Source organism: Heteronotia binoei, chromosome 10, assembly GCF_032191835.1.
Source record: "Heteronotia binoei isolate CCM8104 ecotype False Entrance Well chromosome 10, APGP_CSIRO_Hbin_v1, whole genome shotgun sequence".
Taxonomy (NCBI): domain Eukaryota; kingdom Metazoa; phylum Chordata; class Lepidosauria; order Squamata; family Gekkonidae; genus Heteronotia; species Heteronotia binoei.
Window position 1 is genome coordinate 58,788,487 of NC_083232.1, and position 26,440 is coordinate 58,814,926.

The following is a 26,440-nucleotide window of genomic DNA, read 5'->3' on the forward strand; positions in this document are numbered from 1 at the left end:
CTGCAGAAGTTATTTCATTTTTATGAACTGAAGCTGGGCATACTTCAAATGTTGTAACAATCACTCTGGTGACTTTCTACAAGCACCTCTTTTTTGTATCACGAGCAAGTAGCCCTTGGATCAAAATTAATCAATTAAAGAACTTTTTACCCCCACTGCCCCTCCCATCATTACCATTTTCTGGGGCGTTTTAACATTTTGACTTCACAGTGTCTACCCAAATTGTGACCACCCAGCCTACTATTTAAAGAACAGAATGGTTTAAAGGGTTACCATGACCATTTTATGCTTGAAACAGAGCAGAGCAAAAGTCACATGAGAATGCTTGTACTGAGAGGGGAAAATATCCAATGCATTTCACTGCTCAGACAGCAAGATGTGCAAAGTGGAAAAGAGAAAAAAATAACAAAGAAGGAATATGAGTGTGTGTGTGTGTGTGTGAGAGAGAGAGAGATACACCTCCTTGATGAAAGGACAGGCATATTTTTTTCTCACCATTCCTATACTCTATAAAACCACATGTAAATTTATACATGCACTATGAATAACGTTTTTCCACAGGAGTTTTTTTGCTTTAGCTAGGATGGAAAACAAAGACTTGCAAAAGTCATTCCTTTTTTACATTGAATAAGTTCAAGAGATTAAAAGGGAACATTTTGTCTAATAGAGAAATGTAGCAAAGGTTACTGCACGTACACCATCAAACACTGTGAAGAGGGCAGGATACATCATAGCACATGTCTGCCATATGTCACTTACAGGTGCAGCTTACATACTGTATTGCACTGCTACCAGAAAAGTTGATGCACAACAGCAAAAACACACAAAGAGTGAATTCTGGAAGTAAACCACAACAGAGCTTCAGAAGCCATGGTTGGTTGAAATAAAAGGAAACCTCAACTGTTTTTGGAACTCAACCGATTTCTATATCTGAAGACAAGCACAAGCATGCATCTCACCTGCCTGTCAGGTACCCAACAGCAGAGGCAGCATAGGAGGCCTATTGAAGAGAAAACATAAAAGATTTAAAGATTTCAGATGTCATCACAATTGAATAACATTCATTTGCACACCTCTCTTATGGACAGCAGGGAGTACTGAGTTTGAGCTCTAATCTGCCAAAGCTGAACAGCAAGAAAATGGGACTTTGGCTCTCAGAACCAACGGAAGCTGCTTGTCAATAGAGCTGGTTCTGCATTGTCTTTCTGAAAAAACATAAGTGGCAGAAGCCCAGAAAACCCCAAATGATTATCAAAAAGTACTGCAGACATCTTCCCTCTGAAAGCAGGTCACCCTTTTCAGAAGCAGATGCTATGGATTTGATTCTTATCTGTAAAATTTATATCTTAAACTTTTATGCAAGAACACAGACATTTTCACACATTTTGCCAATACAGAAACCTACGTTGGAGATTATTTGGGTGAGTATTTTGCCATATACCAGCAGGTGGCATCAATGAGAAAAGATAATGGAAGTGTCACCAATAAAGAACATTTGCCATAATGCTTTAATTCAATGCACTCAGGGTGACACATATGGTTCTCCCAATTTTTATCCCTGCAACAGCCCTGTGAGGTAGGTTAGACCAAGACAGCAACTGCCATAAAGTCACATAGCAGAGCGGGATCTTGAACCTGGGGTCTTCCATATTGTAGCCTGACAATCTCAACCCCTATAAACAAGCCATGATCCCTCATTTTTCTGTAGCACCATCCAAGGAGCTACAGAATCACATGTAGATAAGCAAAAAACAAAACAAAAACCCACCCTTGATGCTCCTGCTGTGGTCAAGGACATCACACAAACCAGGATTTTTTAGCAACCTCTAGTTAGAATCAGTTGCCTACTGGACGACCCATAGTTAATCATGTCCTCTGAAAACTAAGTGATGTAACTCTAGATCATTTTGATTCCCCTGTTGTATAGAGAGAATTATATTCCATTTTAGGGACAGATGGACAAAGTTGCTCCAAACAAAAAACTGAAGTACCATTTGTCACTGCCTAATTATATGTTTCCCCCCCAACTCTGTTGTTTACCTCAGGGATTAAATCCTGTTAGAACTTCTGCATGTGGACTTGGAACAGAAGGCCAGTTCAGCATGGATATGAGGCCCCATTTGTCAAATAACTGCTGCTGAGAATCTTTAACTTTCTACAAACAACTGATTTGATCTATTTATGTTCTGCCAATAGGGACTCAAGATGTTCTTCTCTCCTTCACTTTAATCTCCCAGTGACCCCAGAAGGCAGGTCAGACTGATAGTGTGTAACTGGTCCAAGGTCAACCTCTATGACAGAGTGGGAATTTGAACCTGGGTACTGCAAATTCTAATCCAAAGCTCCTAACAACTACACTAGTGTGGCTCTCTATGAGAGAATGTAGGCAGTGTTTAAAAGGTCAGCAACTCACAAGACAGCCTAAATATTCCTGTTTCTAAGTAAACTGGCTGGCTCTCATGCAGATGATGAAATCTGTAGAAGTGGGCCACTCAAAGAACAAGATCCCTATAGCTTTCTACCTGTTTGGACAATGGACTCCTACAAAAAACCAGGACTTAAAGAACAAAAGAGAAGCCATGTTGGATCAGGCTTCTAGTCCAACGCTCTGTGTCACACAATGGCCAACCCCCCCCAAGTGCCATCAAGAAGTTCTCAAGTGGGACTAGTAGCCCTTCCACTTTGCCCTCCCCACCCCAAGCACCAAGAATACAGAGCATCACTGCCCCAGACAGAGAGTTCCAACAATACGCTGTGGCTAATAGCCACTGACGGACCTCTGCTCCATATGTTTATCCAATCTCCTCTTGAAGTTGGCTATGCTTGTAGCTGCCACCACCTCCTGTGGCTGTGAATTCCACATGTTAATCACCCTTAGGGTGAAGAAGTACTTCCTTTTTTCCGTTCTAACCCTACTGCTCAGCAATTTCATTGAATGCCCACGAGTTCTTGTATTGTGAGAAAGGGAGAAAAGTACTTCTTTCTCTGCTTTCTTCATCCCATGCATAATCTTGTAAACCTCTATCATGTTACCCTGCAGTTGACGTTTCTTCAAGCTAAACAGCCCCAAGCATTTTAACCTTTCTTCATAAGGAAAGTGTTCCAAACCTTTAATCATTCTAGTTGCCCTTTTCTGCACTTTTCCCAATGCTATAATATCCTTTTTGAGGTGCGGTGACCAGAATTGTACACAGTATTCCAAATGAGACCGCACCATCGATTTATACAGGGGCATTATGATACTGGCTGATTTGTTTTCAATTCCCTTCCTAATAATTCCCAGCATGGCGTTGGCCTTTTTAATTGCAATGGCACACTGTCTTGACATTTTCAGTGAGTTATCTACCACGACCCCAAGATTTCTCTCTTGGTCAGTCTCTGTCAGTTCACTCCCCATCAACTTGTATTTTTAGCTGGGATTTTTGGCCCCAATGTGCATTACTTTGCACTTGGCCACATTGAATCTCATCTGCCACGTTGACACCCACTCACCCAGCCTCAACAGATCCCTTTGGAATACCTCACAATCCTCTCTGGTTCTGAGCCCTGTGGCACCCTGCTGCTTACTGACTTCCACTGCAAAAATTGCCCATTTATATTCACTCTGTTTCCGATCAATTAGCTAATTTTTGATCCACAAGAGGACTTGTCCTTTTACTCCATTACTCTCAAGCTAAGAAGCCTCTGATGAGGAACTTTATCAAAAGCTTTCTGGAAGTCAAGGTAAACAACATCTATGGCCCCTTTGTCCACATGTTTGTTCACCCCCTCACTAACAGGTTAGTGAGGCAAGATCTTCCCTTACAGAACCCATGCTGAGTCTTCCTCAATAACTTGTGTCCATCAATGTGCCTACTCATTCTGTCTTTGATAATGGTTTCTACCAAACTTCCCGGTATTGAAGTCAGACTGATTGGCCTGTTTCCCGGATCTCCTCTGGAATCCTTTTTAAAGATGGGGGTGACATTTGCTACCTTCCAGTCCTCAGGAATGGAGGCAGATTTCAATGAAAGATTACATATTTTTGTCAGGAGCTCCACAAGCTCACTTTTTCTTTCAGAACTCTTGGATGTATGCCATCCAGACTTGGTCACTTATTAGTTTTTAATTTGTCTGTCAGTTGCAGGACCTCCTCTCTTGTCACCTCAATCTGACTCAGGACTTTGCCAATTAACTAAAAGAGGGAGGGAAGGAGTAATTTCATTTCATTTATATCCCACCCTACCCCACCGAAGTGGGCTCAGGGCAGCTCACAACACAAAGATTCTAACAATAAAATTAAGAATTAAAATACATTAATAATTTACACAATAAAAATAAACAACAATTCACTGATGTTCTATCCCATAGTCTTCCTTAGAAGTATTCAGATGCCGGTCAGTTGTATGCCAACCGGAAGAGGACTGTCTTACAGGCCCTGCGGAATTGCCCAAGGTTCCACAGGGCCCTCACCTCTTCCGGCAGCTGGTTCCATCAGCAAGGGGCTGTGATCGAAAAAGCCCTGTCCCTAGTTGACTTCAGACGGGCCTCCTTTGGCCCGGGGATTGTAAGGAGATTTTGAGAACCCAATCTCAGCACTCTCTGGGGAACATATGAGGAGAGACGGTCCCTAAGGTAGGCAGGTCCTAGGCCATATAGGGCTTTAAAGGTAATGACCATCACCTTGTACCGAACTCGGTATATTACTGGCAGCCAGTGCAGTCCCCGAAGCCCCGACTGAATGTGCTCCCATCTAGGGAGCCCTAATAACAGCCGGGCGGCGGCATTCTGCACTAACTGCAACTTCCGGGTTCGGCACAGGGGCAGCCCCATGTAGAGGGCATTACAGTAATCCAACCTTGAGGTGACCGTTGCATGGATCACTGTTGCCAGATCATCATGTTCCAGGAAAGGAGCCAACTGCCTTGCCCGCCTGAGATGAAAAAATGCAGACTTGGCAGTGGCTGCTATTTGGGCCTCCATAGTTAGGGTAGGCTCCAATAATACCCCCAAGCTCCTGACCCTGTATGCCGCTGTCAGGGGCACACCGTCAAAGGCTGGTAGGGGAATTTCCCCTCCCGGACCACGCCGACCCAAGCAAAGGACCTCTGTCTTCGCTGGATTTCGTTTCAATCTACTCAGCCTGAGCCATCTAGCCACAGCTTGTAATGCCAGGTCTAGATTTTCTGGGACACCGCCAGGCCAGCCATCCATGAATAGATAGAGCTGGGTGTCATCAGCGTACTGGTGGCAACCTAACCCATACCTCTGGGCAATCTGGGCGCATGTAGATGTTGAACAACATTGGGGAGAGCACTGCCCCCTGAGGCACCCCGCAATCAAGTGTGCGCCTCCGGGACAATTCACTCCCAATCACCGCCCTTTGTCCCTGACCATCAAAGAAAGAGGAAAGCCATTGTAAGGCCAACCCCTGAATCCCCGTGTTGGCGAGACGGCAGGTCAGTAACCGATGGTTGACCGTGTCGAACGCTGCCGATAGGTCTAACAACATCAGTACCGCCGAGCCACCTCGATCCAGATGCCGCTGAAGATCATCCACCAGAGCAACCAGCACTGTCTCCGTCCCATGACCCAGACGAAAGCCTGACCGGTGGGGATCGAGAATGGAAGCATCCTCCAGGAAACTCTGTAACTGTAACGCTACTGCCCTCTCAATAAGTTTACCCAAAAAGGGTAACTTCGAGACCGGCTGATAATGTGCCAATTCGGCCAGATCTAACATTGTTTTTTTCAAGAGGGGGCAGACCACCGCCTCTTTAAGAGGTGCTGGAAAATGCCCTTCCATCAGGGATCTGTTTATGATATCCCATACAGGATACCTAAGCTCCCTCTGGCAGGTTTTAATAAGCCAGGAGGGGCAAGGGTCCAGATTACAAGTTGTAGGGTGTGCAGACAAGAGGATCCTGTCAACTTCCTCCAGACTGAGAGCATTGAAACCATCCAGAACACAATCCGAAGACAGGCATGGAGCCTCAGGTTCACATACTGTCTCCAATGTGGTGGGGAAGTCACAACAGAGCGACGCGACCTTATCTGCAAAAAAGTTCGCAAAAGCCTCACTGCCAAACTCTAATTGATTAAAATTTGGACTGCCCTGTGGCAGCGTTATAAGAGTCCGAATTGTGTTGAACAGTTGTGCCGGGTGCGAAATTGCAGACACAATCTTAGCCGCAAAGTATGTTTTCTTTGCAGCTTTGACTGCCATCTCATAGGCATTCTCCATAAGATGTTCTAGTCACTTTGTCTCGAGTACGCTGCCATTGCCTCTCTAGTCGTCTGAGTCCACGCTTTAATTGCCACAACTCCTGGTTGTACCAAGGTGCCAGCTTCAGACGAGGGCGCAGAGGACGCCTAGGTGCGATCTCGTCGATGGCCCTGGAGAGTCTATCATTCCAAGACTCCACCAGGTCATCCAAGGAATCGCCAGAGGGCCAGGGATCCCGTAGAGCCATCTGGAACCATTCTGGGTCCATCTGGCTCCGCGGGCGAGCTCACCGCCTAAACGGGCTTGGGGTGGAACATCCACATGAGTCTTGAGGGTGTAATGGTTTAACCATGGCACTGCTTCAGCAGTAATATCGTCCACTAAAATTCCCGCTGCAAAGATCTAGTCTAACATGTGCCCCACCTGGTGAGTGGGCGTTGTAACAATTTAGGAGAGTCCTAGAGTCGCCATGGATGACACCAGGTCCATCGCCTGACTGGAGGTCACGTCATCGGCATGGACATTGAAGTCACTCAGGATCAAAAGCTTGGGTGCTCCAATGCCCAACCTGCTGCGGCCTCCATCAGGGACGGTAAGGCGCCAGCTGGTGCGTTAGGCGGTTGGTACACCAGCCAGACCGCCAACCCCTCCCCAACGTCCCACGTCAGACCGGCACGTTCAATGCCCTTGATCTCCAGGGTCGGGAGAGCCCGGAAGGAGTAAACCTCTTGTATGAATAGAGCAACCCCTCCCCCCCCGCCCACTAGTCCGGGACTGGTGAAAGACCGAGTATCCTGGAAGGGCCAACTGGGAGAGAGCTACGGTCTCCCCATCGCGCACCCAGGTCTCAGTCACGCATGGATGCTCCAGAAGGGCCAAAACATTGAAAAATGCTGGGCATCACTTAAAGAGTGGAGAAAAGGTCAGCCTGCTCAAGACCCCAAGACTTTAGGCAAATTCTAAAGGAAAATTCATTTGAAGGGTAGAGTGGGATTCCCAAACTGTCTCTCTCTCAGCTTGTTTAATAAGTACTTAGTTTGTCTTTTCATTATAATGCTTAATTTGTATTTTCATTCTAGGCAAAGCTGATAGAGCAATTCTATTACCCTTCCCAATTTATAAAAGGGATACCTGTCCTCTGAATATTTTATTGCCCAGCATGAAGCAGGCCTAGAAGCCCACAAAGGCAAGAGTAGGAACAGTTAAATTGCTAAGAATGCCAGTAAATGCAGAGAGCACAAAAGTGAATAGTCAGCAAGTAACTTAGTGTGAGAGCAAGATAGCAAGATTATGCTTAGAATGGCAGGTAAAAATGTAGTTTTTATGGAGCATCTTTGACATACAAAAGAGGGAAGACGATGACAACGAAGAGTAAAGTTCAGGAATTAGAAGACAATGTAACATAATATATGTTTCCTTCTTTTTCTCATTCCCCTCCCCTCTAGCAACACAGAAATGCTTCTGGAAGATATTTTCAGTGGGGCCTTAATTAGCAAGACTCTTTCTCCCTCACAAGCAGGCTGTCATGGCAACAATACTTTGTCAAACCAAACGACAGGCTTAAAGAGCACACAAAACTGTGTGGGTACAAGAGCAACACTTTCCCTTAAATTATGCAATGCTGTCAGTGTTGCCTTTGATTTCAAAGGCAGAAGTGATGAGTACATAATTTTTAATGTATACTTTTGCTGTTAAATAAAGATCACAAATATGACATGATAGCATGCTAAAAAAGGGTGAAAAGTTGTAGTCAATGCATGCTCATTAAGTTCATTCATTTCTTACTAACACTTGTCACAACATAACTAACCTCTAATTTACATTTTTCCAAATGTAAAATTACTAGATCTTCATTAATACATATCAGTTCTCAGACACAAATCCAAGTAAAGATATTCCTCAAACAATGCAAACATGTCATTTCTTTGAAAACCAAAATATTACTGTACTGGCTGTTTATTGCACTTTGAAAGTAAAGGTGGTAACCTAAGTTTGGCTGTAATCTAGTCTCATCATATTAAGAAGCTAAGCAGGGTCAGCCCTGTTTAGTACTTAGATGGGAGGCTACCAAGAAAGTCTAGGGTTGCTACATTAAGGCAGGCAATGGCAGGGCATCTCTGTTTACCTCTTGCCTTGAAAGTCCCATGATGGGTCACCATAAGGTGGCTGTGATTTGATAGCAAAAAAAGTGGATTAAAGTGACATTGGATCACACTGATCACCTATGTAAAACTGATTTTTTTATTTTTAAAACAATTTGTACCCTGCCAAAGATTTCCAGGTCTGCTTCTAAACAAACACATAGATTCAAAAATATTTAGCACTCAAAACAATTCTGAATCCTATACCCACCAATATTCAATAGAAAAAGCCCAGGGATACAGTTTGGCCTAGTGTTAAATGAGAAAGGCCACGCTCCAGGTAATCATCTGTGGGAAGTGAGTTTCATAGTTGGGATGGCCCTATTTCAGGCAGCCAGCCATCTCACCTCTGATAGTATATGCACACAGAGTAGGGCCTTATTAGGTTAGGGTCCTCAAAATTTTTGAGCTTGTGGGCACCTTTAGAATTTTGAGAGGGGACAGTAAGTAACAGCTCAATATGGCTGCTATAAGAGGAGGAGCCAAACGGAATATCTTCTTCCTTGAACTTCTTGGGAAGAAAGCATGAGGTGAAAACAGAACCATACAATAACTTCAGAAAGCTGAAGTGTTTACCAGTCCTCCTGCTCCTCCAGTGGATGCCTGTAAGCACAGCCATGTAGAACCCTTTCATTTGAATGAATAACAAGCCTGGGCTTACAATAGCCCCACCCATTTTCTAAAATGCTTGATGGGTGCCGAGGGAAATATAGATGGGCAATGTGGTGCAGAATATCCTGTGTCATGGAAGTAAGTGGCTCTTTCAGGACCCTGGTCCATGGTTGTTTAGGGCTTAAAAACTAGCACTCTGAATTATGTCCAAGTGCAAATAAGTAATCAGTACAATCTTTTCAACATCAGTTAAGATGTGTTCATGGTAACTAGCACCCAACAGCAGAAGCATTGCTGCATCCTGCATCAACTGAAGCTTCCATTTTTATTATGTGGGGCAGCCAAAGTGCACATCAGAAATTGAACTGGGATGTGAACAAAATGTAGATAACTATAGCTAGCTTTTCTCTCAAGGAAAAGCTTCTGCTAGTGCTAACTACAATGCCATGCATATGTATCCTACAGGGAAGGCCAGAGCACCTCTCTGCAGACATGGATCTTACAGCAATGCAAGCTATGGAATCTGTTCTTTCATGGAAGCAGATTTCAACTCTGCTCATCTACAGCCTTGATACTAAAGTTGTCTTGACTGGAAACTGAGCCTTGGGGCCTTGCTCATGCAAAACTTCAGCTGATCTGCAGGTTATTAATACAAGTTACTCTTCCTTATTTGAGTTGGTTTAGGAACCAGTTTTGGGTCCCTCTGGGGAGAAAACAGGCAAAGAAATGCGCACAGAAATAAGTAATGTTAATAATGATCTATGAGAGCTACTCAAAAGCAGTAAGGTAGCACTGACCCTCTGGCAAGAAAGCAAACCCTCACACTATACATGGCTTTACAAATGGCTATCTTAAAACAACAGCTGAGTGTGGAAAGCAGCCAACTTCAGCTCACAATGACAGTTATTGCATCAAACACCCTCTTCCTTCTCTCCCCTTCTCTCTCTCTCACTAAATGCAAGATTGCCATACCAATAGGTCATGCATGTATTCCTCAGCTTGAAAAACTGTACCCCATAACATGTTACAGAAGCTGGCAGCTTGAACTAGCTGCACAAGTCGATATGGCTGCTGATTTCCAGAAAATAACCAACACCTGTGCTGTCACTCTTAGTAACAGTTCTGAAGGAAGTGTGGAGGGGAGAAATGTGTAGAAGGAATCAAAATCAGGTCATTTGATCTACAAGGGAGAACATGTTATCAGCATGTAAGATGAAGTTTCAACACAGAATGCTTAAAAAGCGAACAACATATAACACAACTAGCACCCCCACAGTTACTTACAGCTTGTTCATTGCGCATTCCAACATACTTAATTCCACTTGCTTGAGCAGCAACTGCTACTTCAGTTATGGGAAAACCAACAATACCAAAGATGTACTCAATATTCTGAAAGGAACAAGGAGTTACAAAAAAAACAAAACGAAAACAAATCATTTCTCCAAATAATTTACCTTCAGTAAAATAACTCTTAAATGCTAGCCAAAGTTTAACATTAATTTGTATAGCATTAATTTCTCCAAGGACAACTGTAGATAAAGGCAAGCTTCTGGCACCCTCATCTACCTTGCTGGTATATTCAAATGTAAACACAAATCATTTTCAAAACATTCACTACTATTTCTGGCCTAAATTAGGGTGTTATTTTAACCTTTAAATCCCTAAATAGTCCCAGTAAGCAGTGGTGGGATTCAGCAGGTTCGCACCAGTTCTATGGAACCGTTACCTAATGTGCCATCAGTTCTATAGAACCGTTTGTTGGTCGGGCGCCTGCTGTTAACTGCCGCCTCCCACTTTTACAACTGATGTCCAGCTGGCAGAGATCAGCTCCCCTGGAGGAAATGGCTGCTTTGAAGGGTGGGCTCTATGGCATTGGACCATGCTGAGGCCCCTGCCCTCCCCAAACCCCACCCTTTCCCAGATCCATCCTCAAAGTCTCCAGGTATTTTCCAACACAGACCTGGCACACCTAAAGCTAGATATGAATGAAGAACTTCTGCCTCACAGTTTTAGCCGCTCTATCTCACCAAGTTTTTTGAAGGGGTAAAGAGATCTGCTTTGATAGCTTTACTGAACTGCCAAAGTGCTTTCCACTCTCTGTCAAAAACTTTCTTTGTGTCAGTTTTTGTTTGGCCAGTCTTTTAACCTGGGGACATTTGCAAAGGGATAGCTAAATAAATCCACATGTCTTAATTGTTCAGGAAAGGAAGGAGGGGTAGAACTCTCCAAAATGGGTTGGTGGTTTTCCCATCGTTATCACTGCGAAGACATTCATTTTGGAAAGAAAGATCTATCTTTTATCACTTGGCTTACAACAGAGTTTATGTCTTCCCATGAGTCACTCTTGCCAGGAAATGTATGAATTCAGAACACCTTTTAATAGCTCCACAAATACAAAATGATTCTAGATAAAGACTAGTTCCATTTCCACTTGATCATTCCAGATAAGGTGTGTGGTCCAAAAGAAATGAAGAGACTGGTTAGACAGAAAGCGCTGAGTTGTAGCTAAGACCAACCTAGAGCTGCCAACATCCTGGAGAAAAAAGATGCTAGAAATGCCCTGTTCCTCTAACAGAGGTTTAACAGGATGTGGTTTACCTGCATGTCATAACAAACTTTCCCTGCCCGTTTCCACAGATTAAGCCTCTTTGAAAAGGACAGGACATTTTCCTCCAGGTCTGTTGGTAACCCTACCACCCTGTCTCTTTCAGTGTGAAGCAAAAGTTTCTTTTAAGGTGTTCTCTTTAACTCCCTGGTACTCATTCAGTGGTTCATTCAGTGGTACTCATTCAGTAGTTCATGGAGAGCAACATCTACGATTGCCATCAACCAAAAGAGCCATATTTATTTCCATCCCTGGCAGGAGGACTGCACTTTAAGGAGGATTGCAGCTTACCTGTTCCACTGGTGGCTATTTCAAAGTGAGAACCAGCTATCAGCCACAAGCCCCATTAGGCAAAGTCTTTGGTCTACTTTCCTGAAACATGGGCCAGGTCCTGCACTGGGGAACAGTACTCAGAAAAGCATGCCAAAGAGCCACATGTGGCTTCCAATCCATTGAGTGAAAAACACTGATCCAACTGTAACGATATACAACTGGAATCTTTGTGGCAGGGTGCAGCTTTTAAAGAGCTCTTCTACACAATCCTTCAGAGCGCTCCCTAACCTGCAGTGCTGGTATAGTTTAGTGGCTCAGCCACAAACCACAAAGCTCCAGGTTCATATCTCACCTATAAATGAATTTAGTGGGTGGTCTTATGCAATGGTGGGATTCAAATAAATTAACAACAGTTTAGTTGTCTTTACCTCTTTTACTGTTCTTATTGCAGTATTTAATGCGTTAATTATTAAACTACCTTTCACTATATCTTTTGGTACGTGTTAAAATGGTCATTAGGACATAGAACCTGTTGTTAATTTATTTGAATCCCACCACTGCCAGTAAGCCTTCCTGTATGAACCACATTCCCCAACAGTCAACTGTTAGTGAAAACCCATCAAAGATGCCATGTAATGCAAGAGTAGATTATTTTCCATCAGGCATCTGCCTCGCTATGCAGCCACTGGCTGTGATCCAAGCTTAGCTCAAACAGACTTCTGCTTTTGGGGAACAGTAAGAAAGTAGCCATGATGCTTTTCTACACATGTCCTAGGGCTTTGGGTCCTTTAATTAATGTATTAATAAATATATTAACTAAATCAATACATTCTTAGTTAAGCATTAGAACATGATGTGCCAGCCCACTTGCTATAAACCAGTCCTATACATAATGGGTATGTACGCTTGAACTTCAGGGAAGAAAACCCATGACTCAAGCTTTTGAGATGGTATCAGATTTTGCTCCTATCCTAACCTTGATATGGAAAAACAAAAAATAGCCAGTTGGCCTTTTTTATTTATTTATTTTTTAAATAACCAATATACCAATAACAGTCTTTTTAATACAAGTAAGTAAATGTACAGAACAGTATTTAATATTTTAGCTAGTTTTCAAAACATTAACTAAAGTCTTTCTACAACAACCCAAAATAGTGCATAAAGTAAGTCAATAACAGCTTAGATTAACTTTCAAAAGTATAATAAGGTTTTATAATAATTATTAACTGGGAGAACTTTTTTGTTGTGTCAAGTAATCAACAATAGGATACCATATTTTAATAAAGGTGTCTTCCTGTTTTGTTGTTTGGTTCAAATATGGGTTTTATCTTTCCTAAAATAAAATGTTCCCATAATTTCTTTTTCGCCAGTTAGCCTTCATTGGCATGTAACAACACAAAAATATGATTATAAAAAGAAGAGCATATAAAAAAGGGAACCATATTACAAAATAGAAGAAGACTGCAGATTTATACCTCGCCCTTCTCTCTGAATCAGAGACTCAGAGCAGGCTACAATCTCCTATATCTTCTCCTCCCACAACAGGCATTTTGTGAGGTGGGTGGGGCTGAGAGGACTCTCACAGCAGCAGCCCTTTCAAGGACAACTCCTGCGAGAGCTATGGCTAACCCAAGGCCAGCAGCTGTAAGTGGAGGAGTAAGGAATCAAACCTGGTTCTCCCAGATAAAAGTCCGCACACTTAACAACTACACCAAACTGAATTACAAAATATATAATTGAAGGGAAGGTACTCTGCTGAAACATCAGATTTAACGATTAACTAATTAAATAACTGGCTTCCTATCAAGAGTTTTCTCCTTAGATCAAAGGCCACACTGATGGATCAGTTATGATGGAGTGGTATGGCAATTATTTACAAAACAATGATAAGGATGAAGAAACAGTTGCCTCTAGCTTTAGGTAATGATTAGGAAAAGCTAATATTGCAAGAAAATTGTACCTTTGTTTTTAGCCTGCAATCTTGTCTGTTTTAATTATACTCATAAGTGCTTCAAGAACTCTTGCTAAACTGAAATTAAAAATGATCCATGGGGCAAAGTATGAGACTCTGGAGACTTATATCTGATCATATACAAACAAGTTCTTTAAAAAAATAGTTGAGAGCAACTATATGACCTGACATATGAAACTTTTGTTTCCATGCAGCACAAATTAGAAACTTTTAAAAATACTTCGTAGGGTTGCCAGCTTCTAGGTGGTGGCTGGAGATGTCCCGCTATTACAACCTCCAGATGATAGAGATCAGATCACCAGGAGAAAGTGGCTACTTTGGGAGATGAACTCTATGGCATTATATCCCACGGAAGTTCTGCCCCTCCTCCCCAATCCCTGCTCTCCTCAGGCTCCATCCCCAAAATCTGCAGGTATTTCCCAACTCAGAGCAAGCAGCCCTACACTTAAAATGCATTGCAGCCTTTAATATGAGAAGCCCGAAGAATCAGGTCGAGATTTATTCCTTGCGAAAGCACCTCCCTTCAGTGAGCTCTGCTCACCATCTGGTGATAAAGGAATCTGAGATCTAAGTTGCATCAATTTTTATAACTTGGAGAGAATTGATACCCCAATCCGTGTTCCTGCCGTGCAATTTTGAAGCGAGCTGATCCTCCCCGCTCTCCGTAGCGAGGTCAAAACAATATTTCCGGTTGCTGCCGCGTCAAGGGTCACACTCACCTGCATCTTTAGGGCCTCCGCGATGAGGGTAGCTCCACTGACGCATTCGTCTTCCTCTTCGACGCTTTGAGGCGCCATCCCGTCTTCGCTTCCACCTGCCAAATCAGAGAAGAGCGAGCACATCCATCAGCACCTATACAGGTAGCCTCTCGTCGACCAATGAGCAAAAACGTCTTGTGTGATTGACAAAGTCTCCGCTTGCTTTATAGACCGCTAGCACGGCCAATAGCGGGGAAGAGGCAACGGGATGGGCGGGGCTTCCAGATAGTCACCGCTTTCGTAACAAACTTTCAAGTTGGGGCAGGCAAGGGGCGGTGGGAGTGGGCGAAGTAGCGCCATAGAACGGGTTTTGATAGGCTAAATGAGCCTAAAAAGCAGCCAATCAGGAGTCCGAAGACAACGAGCGTAGTGCGTGGCAGAATCATTGGCCGCAGTGCGGGAGTTTCGGTTGGCAAACGGAGGCAGCCGTGGGAGGGGGGCGGTTAGTGCCGTCGAGGGATAGAGCAGCAGCGTCTGTAACAACACAATTGGCTTTGCGTTTCTAATATGGCCGCGGGGAAGCGCACTGCTAGTTGCACAGAGAGCAGTTGTGTTAGTCTAGTGCAGGGGTGGCCAACGGTAGCTCTCCAGATGTTTTTTGCCTATAACTATCAGCCATGCTGGCTGGGGCTGATGGGAATTGTAGGCAAAAAACGTGGCGAGCTACCGTTGGCTACCCCTGGTACTAGTGCAGTAAACACAAAGAGTATCCTTCTAGGGCACCTTAAAGACTCTTTTCCCACTCCCTTAGTGAACACTGAATTAAGCCTTGGGGAAATGTAATACGTGACATTTCTATGCAAATCTCAAAAGTATTAAAGGCAGCGATTATTACAGCAACATCCTCCATTTATGATGAGGGCCATCCATGATATCACAGCTCCCTACATCTTCGCCTCTGAAACTGCTGTGAATGCTTTTTGCATATGTGACACAGACTAACACAAGCTTAGAATAAAGCTAGATCTAAGTAGTCATCTGTGTTGGTCTGAAGTAGTAGAACAAAATAGGAGTCAATTGCACCTTTAAGACCAACTTAGTTTTATTCAGAACTTAAGCTTTAGTGTGGCTTCACTCACTGTACCAGATTCCTCGTCTGATGAAGTGTGCTTAGAGAGCCCACGAAAGCTTACGTTCTGAATAAAACTGAGTTGGTCTTAAAGGTGCAATTGACTCCTATTTTGTTTTAGAATAAAGCTGTTAGGCTTTGATGCTGTTTTATTTTTGACAATTGCAGTTACCAGACAAACTATTTTTGTAGAACTTCCTACCGACTTCTGAAATTGCTCCATAGTTTGGTATTTTACATTGTGTGAGGGAATACAGATTAGCACATTTCTGCAGTGATTTAAATTTGCTTCTCCATCAATAACATGACTGTGCTGAGGTTGCAAGTTTGCTGTCATAAGCTAACAACTTGCAGCCTCAGCACACCAATGTATGGTTTTCACAATGCAGCAAAGAATTTGCTCTCAGATTCAACTGCACCTGAAAGTGGCGAAACATAATTCTCCAACCTAGATATATTCCCAGGTCATTGTCTTGCTTTCTCCTCCAGTATAGTGAAGTAGCACTAAAAAGAGAAAAGACAGAATTTAGGCATGGATAGTGTTGACAAGTAGTATTCCATTTCCTCGAGTGTATAGTAGAGTGTTATAGTTTGTATCCAAAGAACTGCATACTTTTTAAAAGCCTCTACAAAAGGCAAAAAAAAAATAAATGAAATAAATATTTAGAAAAGAGCAAGAGTTCAGTTTCACCTTAAAGGATAACAGAATTTGTGGCATGGTATGAGCTTTCAAGAGTCACCACTCACTTCTTCATATACACCTAGAATGTGGAGTCCATCTGCCTTATACACTGAAAAGTGGAGATGCCAAATGACAATAGCAAGCTTGATTGGATAGGTAGGTGTGGAGAAATCAGCATTGGTAATAAGACAGGAAACCTAGGTCTCTACCTGGACTTAATTGGGATCTAGGTTTTCAGTCTCATTACCAAGACTGATTTCTTCACCCTGACTATCCCCTGCATATCACACCTAATCTAATCCCACCTTCTGTTGTCATTTGCCTGCCAGTGTTATTTGGCATCTGAAATCACTCCACTTTCCAATATATAGGATAAATGGACTTTACATTCTAGCTGTATACAAAGAAGTGAGCAGTGACTCTTGAAAGCTCATACTATGTTTTCTTAGTATTTAAGATGTTATTTGGCTCTTGCTCTTGCTACAGACAGACAAACACAGCTACCCATCTTAAAATAAATATCTAGTTCTAGAGGCCCAAATTGATTGTGAGACAGAGGAAACTGCAGAAATTTTTCCTCTCACAGTCCAGGCAAAAATCACTTCTGGTTGCAATGTGTTTTCTCCCCAGATGAAAAAACAATATTTTCTTGTGGTCTGAGACATGTTTTGTGATAAGAGAATAATGAGCCCACCGTCCTATGGATTACCTGGATGAGGCCATTGTCAGACTCATATCAAACCAGATAGACAATTGCCTTGTGCCTATAGGCAAGCAACAGCCAGGGTAGCAGCAGCTGTATAGGAATTGGTACGGAAATATAGCTAGATTATAGTTTGCTTTTTCAGTCCTTGGGGCAATATGTGCGCAATGGCTTGCTTGACAGTTGCTGTTACTAGACCCTGGTTTAGTATTTAAGGCCCTGTTGTCTACTCAAGGAAACATTTAATAGTTTGAAGAACATCTTTTTCACTTTGCAAAATTAGGAATATGATTAATCTACAAGGTTGCCCCCTGCCACTTTTGGCTGGTCAGGGAAGGCTGCAAATGGTCAACAAACTCTTGTCCAGAATCCTGCATGTCTTTTGTGGAATGTATTTTCTTTTCTACAGAAATAGGGCTCTCTATATATTTGCAGTATGCCAGATAATAAAAAGCCATTCTGAGTGCTTTGTAAGAGGGTCACATTGAGATTCACTTTATAAGAGATTCACTTTGTAAGAGATACATTGAATTAAAAATAGCAACTATAATGAATGACATGGAAGATCCTGTTTCCAGAGTCAGACCTTGGTTTCCAAAAGACAAAAAGGTAGGGACAGCCATTAGGGAGGGCTGACCCATGACCTATTTTCAGAAACGTCACAATTCTGGGAGACACTGTTCTAGACTAGAGTGTTGTACATTCTATACTGAATTTGATAATCTACTATAGTATACTAGCAAAGTAATATTGAGACATTACAGCAATTAACATTGTGTTCAAATCAGATTGAGTAAATTTGACAGGGTAAAATAGCTGCTTTGGAGGGCAGACTGTTATATCCCTGCAGAGCTCCTGATCCTCAAATTCAACCACCTTTAAATCTCCAGGAATTTCCCAACCCAAAATTGGCAATCCTAATTGGTGCTAATCTTAAGGCACAGAAGGAACTGCAATAGAGCATTCCTCAAAGTTTGGGAGCATTCCTCAAAGTGCGGGAGCTCAAATCAATGCTGAACACGCGTGACTACACATTTTGCTCCCTGCTTTGCAAATGCCTAATCAGCTCACATACAGACATTTCACAATACCTTTTGTTATTTGGTGATCCAATCAGGTACCAAATGTGCAAATTTTGGTTTTTCATAGTGGTAGCTTGGTATAAATCCTACCAGTCCTTTCATAGCGTTCCCTCACTCTCTTTTGCCTGGTGCATCCTGAATGTATGCCTAATTATAAAACAACTTTCCAGAACCAGTGACAATATGGGGGGGGGGGAGCAGCAGCAAACAAGGGTTCTTGTACTCCAGTCTTGGCACTACTGCCCACAACCAGAAGTACAGAAAGTGCCACTGGGAGTCCTGAAGATTCTGTGCTTGGTCCTGTCAGTTGTGTAAATATATAAATACAAAAGTACTTGTACAGTACTCTTCAGTACTCATTAAAGTTAGGAGAAATCAAAGTGCTGAAACAGTTGTTAAAACTCCAGTGCAGGTGAGCAGGCCCTGAAGAAAAGGGAGAAAGTGTGCATCATTTAACAGACACCGAACATTTTATCACCTATGTACTTAACTGCAGTCTGAGCTGCTGTAAGTTATTGTATGCTAAATTTCTTTGAATTACCACCATTAATACAGCACAAGTGAGTAAATTGCTAAAGGATTTTCCCATGTGGAGCAGAATATCTAGAATACTGACTATTGCACAGGCAAACTTCACCAGCAATTAATTTTGGCAGAACATTTATGGTGTTGAGAGTTCACCTATAAATAGCTCATGCCAGAAATCATATTTGTTAACTCAGTAGTATTTTAATTTTGTTGTCAGCAATACTGTCTCCCAGAAGTGGAGCAGTTACAATGGCTGTTCTCAGCAACATTATAATACTTCTACAATTCACAAGTTAGTGCCAATTCACAGGCATTTCCTATGCCTGTGTTACGTTAAACAAATTCATGCGAATTGTAAACACAGCATAGGTATACTTTGTTGGAAGGGCTGTCTTCAATTTTAATATTCCATGTGGATCTCTCCATTCAGTTTTCAAACTTAGTAAGATGCCAGCCACAAGCAGTAGACATAAATGACTCATGTGCATTATCTCTCATGTTCCATTTTAGATTCATGGCAGAGATAACTTGGGACATCACCAGCATAGTCATTCTCTTCTGTTTTGAAGTTCTCCCCATAGAAGTCCACACAGGAGGACGTTACATAGCTGCTGTGTATGAACATCATGTCATCTTGAATCCCAGTCCAACTATTGTTATTGACCGACAGTCTGCTTTACAGCTGATGAACAGAAACCTAGATATTTATGAGCAGCAAGTGATCACTGCTGCTAAACAGGTAAGATAAAATGAATGTCATACAGGGATAGAAGTGAAAATATAAGGAGCCATTTAGGAAGCCTGTGGTTGCCAACAGAAGTCCATACTTTGGTAAGCTAATCATTAAAAGGTGCTGAACAAAATTTGAGCCCAGAGGCACCTTTGAGAACAAGTTTTATTCAAGGTATGAGTTTTTGTGTGTATGCATGCTTCTTCAGATACAGTAAAAAGAAAATTACCAGTCTGTAGTAGTAGATTAGATTTATACCCCACCCTTCACTCAGAGTGGTTTACAATCTCCTTTCCTTTCCTCTCCCTACAACAGACACCCTGTGAAGTAGGTGGGGATGAGAGAGCTCTGAGAGAACTTGTGACTGACCCAAGGTCACACAAGCAACTGCATATGGAAGTGCGGTGAATCAAACCTGATTCTCCCAGATTAGAATCCGTGCTCTTAACCACTACACCAAACTGGGTGTCATTATAGGTAGAGGGTAAGCAGCAAATTAGCATACAACGTAAGGATGCTTGGCAGATGCAAGGACCAAACAGGCTTAACAAGCTTAGTTTATATAGTCACTATTTGTTTGGATTTAATTCTGGGGAGGAGGGGCATTGAAGCAAATAAATATATCAGAATTGGAGATTGATGTATAACTGTACCCTTCTTAATTGTGAAATGCTGAGAGTAATTAACTGAGACCTGTTGTTACTGTAGCTTTTGCCCTTTTGATGCAATAGGAAAGGAAAGGTCTCCTGTGCAAGCACCAGTCGTTTCCAACTCTGGGGTGACATTGCTTTCACAACGTCTTTACGACAGACTTTTTACAGGGTGGTTTGCCGTTGCCTTCCCCAGTTGTTTACACTTTCCCCCCTGGCAAGCTAGGTACTCATTTTACCAACCTCAGAAGGATGGAAGGCTGAGTCAACCTTGGGCCGGCTACTTGAATCCAGCTTCCGCCGGAATCGAACTCAGGTCATGAGCAGAGTTCAGACCACAGTACTGCAGTACTGCTGCTTTATCACTCTGTGCCACGGGGCCGCTTTTTGATGCAATAAACTACCCTGAAATTATTAAAAGAACCTGCTAGGACTCGAAATAACCTTCCAACATCTATGTTTATATTAACTGACAACTAGGAAGACTTTAAAAGGATGACCTGGCATACTTTTAAATCCCGACACGAAGGAGCATGCCTCTAGATGTTTTTTTTGGGGGGGAGAACATTCTCAGCCCTGCCCCAAGCATGTTATATGGTCTATGGTATTTCTAACACCATGATCATTCAAAAGAGATATTACCAATAGCAACTTGACTCCTGTGTGGCCATATAATTGAGGATAAACCTAGCTGTTCATTGTTCTGGAGTAACTTGACAGGCTGGAATACAAGATACAGCATAGGTGATGACTCAGTGGTAGACACAGACGCATTTGCATCTCTGTTTCATAATTAACATAAAAGACATTTTGTGTACTTGTGACCTGGTGCTGGCCTTCTCATATGTCTGGGTTACAATTGACAAGAGTAGCCATGGAGGAGTGGCTCTTTGGAAACTGGCACATAAAGGCCACTATTCAACCATAGCATGGAGAGTATGTAAAATCTTTTGTGAGATGGTTTGGGTGCCAGTGGAACTGTACAGGGGCATTATTTGACTAAGTGAAGAAAAAGCAAAGGCTGGCTTTTGAGCATGGAATCCTCAACTGCATCAACTCTCTGGCCAGCATCCACTCATCTACTGGAGAAGGCTACATCAGTAGAAAGGTATTCAATTTCACGGTGCTGCAAGTACTTATTGACACCAAAGAATTCTGCTTAACATATATCATGGATGGCTAAGAACCTCAGTGCTTGCATCTTCAGAGAATGGAAAAGGGATGGCTAGACCCATTAGGGGAGGATTCTGAAGGACCCTCTTAGGTCATGGCTTATGTGGACTTGCAATGCACACCATGAAGTCTGAAGCAGTGAAATGCCAACCACTAGATCAGCTATTGTTTCATACCCATGGATCACACTTTCAGGAGGCTGAATGCAAGGTGGTGGTGCCTGGTAACATTCTCTACATAAATCATGACATGGTATCAGAGATTATTGTAAAAAGGTAAAGGTAGTCCCCTGTGTAAGCACGTAGTTGTTACTGACCCATGGATTGACGTCACATCATGACATTTTCTTGGCAGACTTTACAAGGTGCTTTGCCATTGCCTTCCCCAGTCATCTATATGATTGTACATAATACCTGACAAACAAGGGGGTAGGTTCAGCCTACAAGAAAAGATGAATGCTAGCATATAGCATCATCAGTACTCGCAGCCAGGAAGACAATGTTTACCATTGGTATCCTGATCTGAAATTTCAATTATCTGTGAGACATAGAACACCTGCAAGGCATATGCCTCATACGTTTTCAGTGTGTCTGTCCCAATACACCAATAATGTTCAAGGCAGAAACACTGAGTTCATCTGGGAAATGTCTAAAAATAGGATTTGTTAAAAATTTTTTGTCTGTTCTTCACTGTGTAATAGTTACCTAGGTTACAGGAGCTGTACTTAAGATAGACAAGTACCCTTGACAGGGGATACTGCCATTTCAGGCTGTGTACATAATCTATTCATAGCAGTATTCATGAACATGTTTGTCTGACGGCAAGAGTTCACCATGGCAATAGGCAGCAAGCATTCATCATACAATGAACACAAGTAAAATGAGACATCTGAAAAGGGCTATGTGCAAGCTTTCAAGTTCTTCAGGATGACAAAGCAAAAAAATCAAATGCAATCAGTAGAAAACATAAGAAGCTGTAGTTTATAAAAAATGCCTGTTTAATATCACATGAAGTATGTAGCTCCCTTAAAATGGCAGGAGCAAAGGAAAAATGATGGCCTTTACCTTAACAATAATGCAGATTATTTGAACTTGATGCACTAAGTAAAAAGTCAATGAAAGCCAAATTGGGATAGTATTACCTAGAGATGGCTTTTCAACTATATAAAAAATAGCCAAGGAAGACTCACTACATACTATCCCAGCTTGCCTTCAGATTCAGTTAAATGTTTCACACTGTACTCATGCATACCCACAGTTAGCTTCTCCTTGGAAGAAATTTCATGTAATTGCTTCTCTTGGCTAACAGACATCTTTATTTACCATTAGGGGGCAAAAATCATTGTTTTTCCTGAAGATGGAGTTCAGGGCTTCAATTTCACCCGGACATCCATTTATCCTTACTTGGATTTAATTCCTGATCCTGATTCTTTGACCTGGAATCCATGCAAAGAAGCATACTTGTTTGAGGACACTGAGGTATCAGTTGCATAATTCCCTAATGCAGTAAAACGAATGTAGAAAAATACATGCATTTCAAATGTGGAGAAAAATGTAGCACAAATGTATGATGGACTGGAAGTCTTTAACAACATTTAGAGAAAGGAGAGCAAATATTACTAAGGAACAGAGTAACAGTGTAATCCTAAACAGCACTTACACTCCTTGCAATCAAGGAGCATAGAAGTAAAAAAAATAGTATTTTCAGTTGTGTTCATCTGTGTCCTTTATACTCCCCTCTACGTGGCATAACATTTTATGACATGTGTGGCCGAGCCCCACAGTCTCATTTATGTCGGATCCAGCCTTTATAACAAATGAATCTGACACCCCTACTCTAGTAGTTGTATAATCAGACATTTAATGGTGCATCTACTCCGTGTCAGATTCAAATTCCACTGTTCCTCTAAATTCACACCCATTTGCTTATATCACATCATCACAAAATCTTTATTGGCATAACGTGTTTCTATCACTTTACCATGTTTGGCTGCTAAATGACCTCAACCTTCTCATCCTATTGATTCAATTCTCTCAGGCCTTCAGACAATAGACAGGTGCTGTTAAAGGAACTGATGGTGGACTGAATCAATAAATGGATGTCTGCAGGTTCAGTGCAACAATTTGCCTCAAGTGCAACGAACATAATTTTTTAAATCACTCCATGCTGTATGTTTTTGCATAAACCAAACTCCCTTGTTGAAGACTGTACAGGTAGGAGGATAGCTTTGTTAGGGCAACCAGGCTCTCTTGGTACACTTAGGTTTCTGCTTTACAGAACTAATGTTATTCAAAAAACCTTTCAGTTGTTTCAAGCAAACATCTGTTAACTCCGCCCCCCCCCCCCCCCCCCCCAGTTTGCTTAGTCTGGTTTTTTTAATCTTCTACAAAGTTTACTGCCACTGAGAAATATTTCTTTTGCTTGTAGTAATCTTAGGTCAACCAAAATTTCATTAATTTTTTTAAATTTAATTGTTTCATGTTACAATGACTGTAAGAGTAATACTCAACACAGTATAATACAGGGGTGGGGAACTTTTTTTCTGCCAAGGGCCATATGGAAATTTATAACATCATTTGTGGGCCATAAAAAATTATCAACTTAAAAAACAGTGCTCCGCCAAGGGAGAACGATTCAGGCCAGCAAAATTAATGCAAATAATTGTTTTTCTATTTTGAAGTAATGTGGGGAGAGCCTAATCTGGTGCATACACACATACACACCTGGCCCACCACCCTAGGCAAATGCATAGGTCCAGGGCTTTTTTGTAGAAAAAGCCCAGCAAGACTCAGTAGCATATTAGACTACATCCCCTAATATTAGCATATTAGGTCACACACTCATTAGCATATTGGCCACACCATCTGGGATAATCAAGTGCAAACTGAACTGTGACAGTAACTTTTCCAGGCCCTGCAGCAATTCTGGCCGGCCAGCCAGGCCCCATGGAGGCTGCTACTCAGTACATCTGCCCTGTGATCCCTGCCTGACCTCGGGGAGGCTACTGAATGGCATGGCTGGGACCCACGATCCTCGCTGGCCAGCCAGGCACCAGGGAGGCTGCCACATGGCAATCTATTTATCTGTCCAGCAATCCTCGAGGGTCACATCAAGTGACCTCGAGGGCCATATATGGCCCTCGGGATGGAGGTTCCCCACCCCTGGTATAATGCATAGAGAGCTTCATCCAGTGCAAGGAACCTTCCTCTGCACTATCAGCTAAATTAAATATTTGGATCCAACCTGCTATAATGAATGTAAATGCTTTAGCACAATAATTTAATGTGGTGGTGGTAGGTGGAAAGTGATGTCAAGTCACATTCAGAGATGGTGTGCCATTGCCTGCCTCTGTAGCAACTTTGGACTTCCTTAGTAGTCTCCCATCCAAATACAAGCCAGGGCTGACTCTGCTTAGCTTTCAAGAGTTTATAAGATTATGCTAGCCTGGGCTGTACATTTAATGAACCATACATTTAATGTGCCCTGACCTAGATAGTCCAAGCTAGCCAGGCTCTTCAGATATCTGAAACTAAGCAAGGCCAGCCCTGATCAGTATTGGACACCACTAACGAATATGAGGGTTGCTACATGGAGGCAGGCGATGCCAAACCATCGTTGAATGTCACTTGCCCTGAAAACCTTACATGGTTACCATGTTGGTTGCGATTTGACAGGAAAAACAAAACAATGCCCTCCCTCCAAAAAACCCCCAGCTCCCTCCCACCCAAAAAAACAAACAAACCTGTACTGGAGAAAATCTCAGATGTGGTGCCAGCACTGGAAATGGTTGCTTAACATCACTTTCATAAACACCGTCTATCCTGTTATGAAAGGACACTCAATCGTAGTTCTACATATAAAAATGTTTGGCTAATATAACAGCTAATTGATAGAATCACCAAAAGCTTGTAGCAATATTGTACAGCATAACATAAAATAACTTAAAAATATTGTTTCTTCAGGTTCTTCATCGACTCAGCTGTCTGGCACAGAAGAACAAAATATTTATTGTAGCCAACATAGGAACTAAGCAGCCCTGCAAGCACAATGATTCCAAGTGCCCACCGGATGGAAGATATCAGTTTAACACTAATGTGGCATTCAGTGACAATGGTACTCTCATAGCCAGATACCGCAAACAGAATCTGTATTTTGAATATGCCTTTGATAGCCCACCACAGACAGATTACACATATTTTGACACACCTTTTGCAGGCAAATTTGGACTTTTCACTTGTTTTGATATCCTGTTTTATGAACCAACTGTGAACCTTATCAAGAAATACAACGTGAAGCAGATTGCATATCCTACAGCATGGATGAATCAACTCCCACTACTATCAGCTGTAGAATTTCAACAAGCATTTGCAACTGCTTTTAACATCAATTTTTTGGCAGCAAATATTCACCATCCTAACCTGGGTATGACAGGAAGTGGTATATACACACCATCCAAGTCATTCATTTATTATGACATGGAAAGTGTTAATGATAAGCTTATACTGGCAGAAATCCCTGTCACTCCATCACAGAATAAAAGCCTCATAGATAACATTACAATACCTGACAGTAACATGCAGAAGAATGTTCCAGTCTTCCATGTGGCCAATAACATTTGTCTTAAGGAAGATAAAACAACCCACTGTGGAAAGACACTGAAAGAAGCTCAGCAAACCTTTCCTGTATTTTATGGAGAAATGATGTATGATAATTTCACTTTAACACTCATAACAGAAACTGAAGGCAACATCCAAGTCTGTTCCAACAGCCTTTGTTGTTACTTGAATTATCAGATATTGGTTTTATCAAATGAATTGTATGTGTTGGGGGTTTTTGATGGGCTACACACAGTGCATGGAACATACTATGTACAAGCCTGTGTCTTGGTGAAATGTGCTGGTCTTGACTATAGCACTTGTGGGCAAGAAATCACAAAGGCCACTGGACTGATAGATTTTGAACTCCAAGGAAATTTCAGCACTGCTTTTGTCTTTCCTTTGTTGCTAAGATCAGGGGTCACTCTGGACTTTGCTGATCATCTGGGCTGGAAAAACAACTACTATTTCATGCAGAAAAAGGGAGCTTCTACAGGTTTAATAACTGCTGGTTTATATGGACGATGGTATGAGAAGGACTAGAATGAACATTTGATACAACCAAAACAGTACACTAATGATCTGAAAAACTAATATAAATGAGATTTTTTCCAGTGTGTTGATTGTCCTCTAATTGTATATAGTTCTAATCCTTTATTGCT

General features: G+C 42.1%; 2 protein-coding genes across 2 annotated transcripts in view; one reads left to right on the forward strand and one right to left on the reverse strand.

The window, feature by feature from the left end:
- The window catches only part of HACL1 (2-hydroxyacyl-CoA lyase 1), a 30,967-nt gene extending 16,304 nt beyond the window's left edge, over positions 1-14,663 (reverse strand). Inside the window, exons 1-3 of the mRNA XM_060248724.1 lie at positions 14,528-14,663; positions 10,243-10,347; positions 960-1,000 (exon numbers count right to left, since the gene is read on the reverse strand). Coding sequence (XP_060104707.1) covers positions 960-1,000; positions 10,243-10,347; positions 14,528-14,650 — 269 coding nt within the window. The 5' untranslated portion in view covers positions 14,651-14,663. The remainder of the gene's footprint in view (positions 1-959; positions 1,001-10,242; positions 10,348-14,527) is intronic.
- On the forward strand, positions 13,781-26,395 carry BTD (biotinidase). The gene is made up of 4 exons (XM_060248725.1): positions 13,781-13,894; positions 19,141-19,369; positions 22,512-22,661; positions 25,146-26,395. Exons 1-4 carry the CDS (start codon positions 13,878-13,880, stop codon positions 26,319-26,321), a joined length of 1,572 nt encoding a protein of 523 aa, XP_060104708.1. The 5' UTR covers positions 13,781-13,877; the 3' UTR covers positions 26,322-26,395.
- Positions 26,396-26,440: the final 45 nt, after the last annotated feature.

Coding starts and splice junctions, on each gene's coding strand:
- BTD (XM_060248725.1), top strand. Junction 19,370..22,511: donor TGATCACTGCTGCTAAACAG/GTAAGATAAAAT, acceptor ATTTACCATTAG/GGGGCAAAAATCATTGTTTT. Junction 22,662..25,145: donor ACTTGTTTGAGGACACTGAG/GTATCAGTTGCA, acceptor TTGTTTCTTCAG/GTTCTTCATCGACTCAGCTG.